Source organism: Salvelinus sp. IW2-2015, linkage group LG7 (genome assembly GCF_002910315.2).
Source record: "Salvelinus sp. IW2-2015 linkage group LG7, ASM291031v2, whole genome shotgun sequence".
Classification (NCBI taxonomy): Eukaryota; Metazoa; Chordata; class Actinopteri; order Salmoniformes; family Salmonidae; genus Salvelinus; species Salvelinus sp. IW2-2015.
In genome coordinates this window covers 28,202,109-28,208,329 of record NC_036847.1, presented here as the reverse complement: position 1 = coordinate 28,208,329, position 6,221 = coordinate 28,202,109, and the positions used below count along the sequence as shown (strand labels likewise).

Genomic DNA, 6,221 nt, shown 5'->3' with positions numbered 1-6,221 from the left:
TATATGAGCAACAGAGGATATTAGGTATGTCAACAGGGATAGTAGGTTCTATGTCAACAGGGATAATAGGTTATGTCAACAGAGATATTAGGTTATTGTCAACAGGGATGTTAGATATATGGCAACAGGGATATTAGGTTATTGTCAACAGGAACATTAGATTATGATAACAGGGATATTGGGTTATGTCAACAGAAACATTAGATATGTCAAAAGGAACATTAGGTTATGTCAACAGGGATTTAGATTATGGCAACAGGATTTATGTTATGTCAACAGGGATATTAGCTTATGTCAACGGGATATTAGTTTATGTCAACAGGGATATTGGTTATGTCAACAGGGATATTAGGTATGTCAACAAGGATATTAGGTTATGTCAACAGGGGTATTAGGTTATGTCAACAGGATATTAGGTTATGGCAACAAGGATATTAGGTTATGGCAACAGGGATATTAGCTTATGTCAACAGGGATATTAGTTTATGTCAACAGGGATATTAGGTTATGTCAATGGGGGTATTAGGTTATGGCAACAGGGATATTAGTGATGTCAACAGGAACATTAGATTATGATAACAGGGATATTAGGTTATGTCAACAGAGATATTAGGTTATGTCAACAGGGAGTGTTAGATTATGGCACACAGGGATTTTAGGTTATGTCAACAGGAACATTAGATTATGATAACAGGGATATTGGGTTATGTCAACAGAAACATTAGATATGTCAAAAGGAACATTAGGTTATGTCAACAGSGATATTAGATTATGGCAACAGGGATATTATGTTATGTCAACAGGGATATTAGCTTATGTCAACAGGGATATTMGTTTATGTCAACAGGGATATTGGGTTATGTCAACAGGGATATTAGGTATGTCAACAAGGATATTAGGTTATGTCAACAGGGRTATTAGGTTATGTCAACARGGATATTAGGTTATGGCAACAAGGATATTAGGTTATGGCAACAGGGATATTAGCTTATGTCAACAGGGATATTAGTTTATGTCAACAGGGATATTAGGTTATGTCAANATATTAGCTTATGTCAACAGGGATATTAGTTTATGTCAACAGGGATATTAGGTTATGTCAATGGGGGTATTAGGTTATGGCAACAGGGATATTAGATAAGATCAACAGGACCCATGTCATGCATATGCCTCATATATGTGCTAAAATGTGTGCTCCTGTCACATCGACTCTAATGTAAAGTGTGCAGTCCTTTATTAAATGGCCGTACTGTATGGTCTGGAGTATGCTTGTGTTGGAGTTCATTTGAGTTCATTCCTAATTTAATAAAACATACATGAACCTCTATTCTCAGCAGCCATGAGCTCATCTAGTAGGCTAACATTGGTGATCTGTGTGTGTTTTTTCAGTCGGGCCGGCGCTGCGAGCCGAGCTACAGGTCAGTGGTGCCAGTGAGACTGGTGCACCAGGGCTGCTACAGCACACGAGTCTACCGGCCCCGGTACTGTGGCCAGTGTACCGACGCCCGCTGCTGCACCCCCTACCGGACCAGCACGGCCACCGTGGCATTCCGGTGCCCCACAGGCAGGCTCCTACACCGGGCAGTCATGATGATCCAGTCCTGTGTCTGTCACTACAACTGCCCCTACTCAGCTTCAGGCCCCTATGCAGCTGTACCCTACTCAGCTTCAGGCCCCTATGCAGCTGTACCCTACACAGGCCCTTCACGCTCATACAGGAGCCCTGCCATTTGGGGCTAGACTTGCATTTCGATTCAATCCTCTAGGCCCCCTTGAGAACCTAGGGTGTCCACCGTGGCTCTCCACCTCAATATTGTCCACATAGGGCTTTTGCCCAGGAGATCTCCACTTTACTATTGTAGAGATCTAGAGCCCTATCCTACCCCCTTCATGCACTGACACTCCCATACTGAGACATGGGAGCAACACTTATTCTGTGTCCCAATGTCCATACTGGTACACTACTTGCCAAATACATTGCTGAATACATGCCAATTACATTGCTTCCTTCTAAGTGGTATACAAGTATGGATATTGGAACAGAGCCTCTCTCTATCACGGCTGGATCCAGCAGGTGTAACCTATACTTCTTAGGATAGATAGGGGAAGTGAAATGGTCTTCTGGGTAATAAACTGGGACTGAGTTGGGGGATAAAGCCCTGACATGACTGGACAAGCTCAGTCTGCACTAAGACCTCTACTCTATTCCATTTTATCACCTGTCATAGGGTGACCTCATGAGGAGTAGAATAGGTCAATAAACCCTAATTAGCTAGGCTGGTCCCAGGTCTGTTTGTGTTTTTCTCTACTACATGGTCATTGTCAAGCCAAAAATTTAGCATGACATTTCCATAAGGAGTTGGCAAGTGAGCAGAAACAGACCGATAGAGCTACTGTTTAGCATATGGAAGTGAACTACTGTAACACAACACGTCTTGTTTACTGATTGACCAACTGTAGTATCATATGACTAGACTAGACGACACCTGACCAGAGTCATTTGTTGCCTTTCTTGACTCATCTTAGGTCCTAGTGTTTCTCCTGGACTCGTGCCCTGACTTAGTTAAGTGAATAAGTGTTGTTACTTACATTTTCGTGAATTTATTTTACAGAATGACACCAACTTTTGAGTCGATATATACTGTACTTGACATGCAAATTCCATCTGTTATATCAGTTTGTTTGTTTGTTTATAAATGTGTCTATTTTGTGTTCTTAGTCAGATGAAATTGTACTTTTATTTTCTATGTTGCTGTAAATATAAACCATTCTTATGCTTTTGAAACGTACAATTGTATCGCTGATTGTATGCATTGTCCAAACAGTTTTCCATTCACAATGCCTTTTGTGTAAAGCTTGAGCTCATTTGTACATTGCGTATTATTCAATAATTATATTGCTATATTGAGATGTTGTTGTAATTTCTTCTGTAACTTTCGGATAAAACTCCTTATAATTGATTAGTGATTTGTGTGCTGATATTTCAACATACACAATGTAGAGTCCCAAAATCAGAAAGCCATGTAACATCATTGACATCTACTGGCCTCTATTGGACTCACAGTATCAGTGCAAATAGTTGTGTGATATAAAACAGAATAGAAAACTGACCGGCTCTAAATTGATGTCATTTATTTTGATGTAAAATGACAATGTTGACCTTGATCAAAATGTTCTGTTCTAGGCTTTCCTCAAAAAGCATCTTGTTTCAAACTACCGTTACAAAACTGAACGAAATAAGGGGTCACTGTGTGTGTGTGTGTGTGTGTGTGTGTGTGTGTGTGTGTGTGTGTGTGTGTGTGTGTGTGTGTGTGTGTGTGTGTGTGTGTTGTTGTGTGCTGGTGTGTTGTGTGTGTGTGTGTGTGGTGTGTGTCTAGACATGTATGATTTCCTGTTCGTAGTCAGGAAATGAGTCCCTACTGAAAATTTCTGAATTATTCTGTATAGAGAGTCAGTGATACAGCTTGTCATAGAGCAAATAGCACTTTCACACAAAACATTGTGAGAGAACACCTACCTCCACCTTTTGCAATCTCAATGTGGAGCTGAGAATAACTGAGAAGTGCTAGGAAACTGAGCGACTGACTTCTTCATTCATCTTGAAGGAAATACTTTTTTTTCATTCAACCTCTATTCAGGTTATTCTCACCCGTATAAGATCAATTTCTGTGGGGGAGAGAAAATGAAGACAAACTCTTCCTGTGGACAAGTTAACAAGGCCTTTTCACACAAATTCTTACCTGCAGTGTATATGTCAGTATTCATCATTGGTCTTGTTGCTAACTGTTTGGGACTAAAATTATTGTTTGCGAACTGGAAGAAATTCGTAAATATCAATGTTTTTGTTCTGAACCTTGGAGTGGCAGATATTCTATATTTGATGACACTTCCATTTCTGGTTGCGTATTACTCAGCAGACAATCACTGGAACTTCGGACAAGTCTTCTGCAAGATGATACGATTCTGCTTCAATTTGAACTTGTATGGAAGTATTGGTTTCCTCACATGTATTAGCGTATACAGGTACCTGAGCATTGTCTACCCACTGAGAGTGATGGGCAGGATAACTGGGGGTCTCTGTAGTTATCACTGCTGTAGTTTGGGTGTTAGTCTGCATTCAGAGTCTTCCTGATGTGTATTTTAACAAAACAGTCCCCAACTTTTCTTCAGGGACAGAAACAAGCTTTGACACCACCTCGGACTGCTTTACCAATGATTACCTGAACTACAGTATTGCATGGACAGTATGTGGATTCTGCATCCCACTGCCATCATATTGGGTTGCTATGAACACGTGACTGTGGTTCTCTCCACCAAAACCAACATCAACCAAGTGATGAAGCTGAGAAGCCTAAAACTGGTGTTCCTTGTGATTTTACTCTTCTTTGTTTGTTACACACCGTAGCATATATTCAGGAATCTAAACCTGAAAACTAGGATTTTGAAAAGAGAACGCATGTGTCAGGATTGGTTCACAGGCATCTACATTGCTCACCAAGTCAGCCGAGCCCTTGTATGTCTAAACAGTGCCATCAACCCATTGGTCTACCTCCACAGTAATGCTGATCTTCTCATGCAGATCACCAGACTTAGAGAACTAGCTTAACAGTCTGTCCCTCAGATATTCAACCATCGCATCCGGGGACAAGCTTCAGCACCATTATGAGTTCAGCACAGCATTCTCATTGCAATACCAGACAGAGGAGCTTTGTTTGCGTAYTCTCATTTCTCCCACACTCATTTATATATTTCTGCTGTGTTTATTACTGTGCATCGATTAACTGTAAAAGCACGTTTGGCAGCGATTCCAGCTGTGAGTCTTTCTGGGTAAGTCTCTAAGAGCTTTACACACCTGGATTGTGCAACAGTTGCCCATTATTCTTTTCAAAATTCTTCAAGCTCTGTCATTTGGTTGTTGATCGTTACTAGACAACCAATTTTTAGGTCTTACCATAGATTTTTAAGTATATTAAAGTCAAAATTGTAACTTGGCCACTCAGGAACATTCCCTGTCTTCTTGGAAAGCAACTCCAGTGTAGATTTGGCCTTGTGTTTTAGATTATTGTCCTGCTGAACGATGAATTAATCTCTCAGTGTCTGTTTGAAAGCAAACTGAAGCAGATTTTCCTCTAGGATTTTGCTTGTGTTTAGCTCAATTTAGTTTATTTTTTATCCTGAAAAACTCCCCACTCCTTAACAATTACAAGCATACCCATAACATGATGCAGCCACCACCATGCTTGAAAATATAGAGAGTGGTACTCAGCAATGTGTTTTATTGGATTTGCCCTAAACACAACACTTTCTATTCAGGACAAAAAGTTAATTTCTTTGCCACATTTCTTGCAGTTTTACTGCAACCTTGTTGCAAACAGGATGCATGTTTTGTAATGTTTTTTTTCTGTACTGGCTTCCTTCTTTTCACTCTGTAAATTAGGTTACTATTGTGGAGTAACTACAATGTTGTTGATCCATCCTCAGTTTTATCCTATCACAGCCATTAAACTCTGTAACTGTTTTAAAGTCACCATTGGCCTCATGGTGAAATCCCTGAGCGATTTCCTTCCTCTCCCGCAACTGAATTAAGAAGGACTCCTGTACCGTGTCCTTGTAGTGACTGGGTGTATTGATACACCATCCAAAGTGTAATTAATAACTTCACCATGCTCAAATGGATATTCAATGTCTGCTTTTGTTTTACCCATTTACCAATAGATGCCCTTCTTTGCGATGCGTTGGAAAACCTCCCTTGTCTTTGTGGTTGTCACGATCGTCTTGTGGTGAGAGAGAGGACCAAGGCGCAGCGTGTGAAAAATACATCTTCTCTTTATTTTGAAGATGAACAAACAAAACAAAAACAACAAACAGACGAACGTGAAGCTATGCAAGAACTAGTGCACACATGCAACATAGAACATAGACAATTACCCACAAATGCATGATGCCTATGGCTGCCTTAAATATGGCTCCCAATCAGAGACAAATGAAAGACATCTGTCTCTGATTGAGAACCACTCAGGCAACCATAAACATACCTAGAAACATTCACTCAACATAGACATACCTAGAAACATTCACTCAACAACAACTCATACACTAAACCCAACACCCCCTTTACCATAACCACCCAACGACAAACACAAACATTCCCATGTCAACCCTGACCTAACTAAAATAATAAAGAAAACAAAGAATACTAAGGCGGGGGTGACAGGACCCCC

General features: G+C 40.4%; 1 protein-coding gene and 1 pseudogene across 1 annotated transcript in view; both read left to right on the top strand.

Moving 5' to 3' along the window:
• The window catches only part of LOC111966763 (CCN family member 2), a 10,883-nt gene extending 7,773 nt beyond the window's left edge, over positions 1-3,110 (top strand). Inside the window, exon 5 of the mRNA XM_023991678.2 lies at positions 1,390-3,110. Within this exon, the coding sequence (XP_023847446.1) occupies positions 1,390-1,740 (351 nt within the window). The 3' untranslated portion in view covers positions 1,741-3,110. The remainder of the gene's footprint in view (positions 1-1,389) is intronic.
• A 360-nt stretch (positions 3,111-3,470) lies between these two features.
• Positions 3,471-6,012, top strand: LOC111966096 (P2Y purinoceptor 1-like; annotated as a pseudogene).
• The last annotated feature ends 209 nt before the right edge of the window (positions 6,013-6,221 follow it).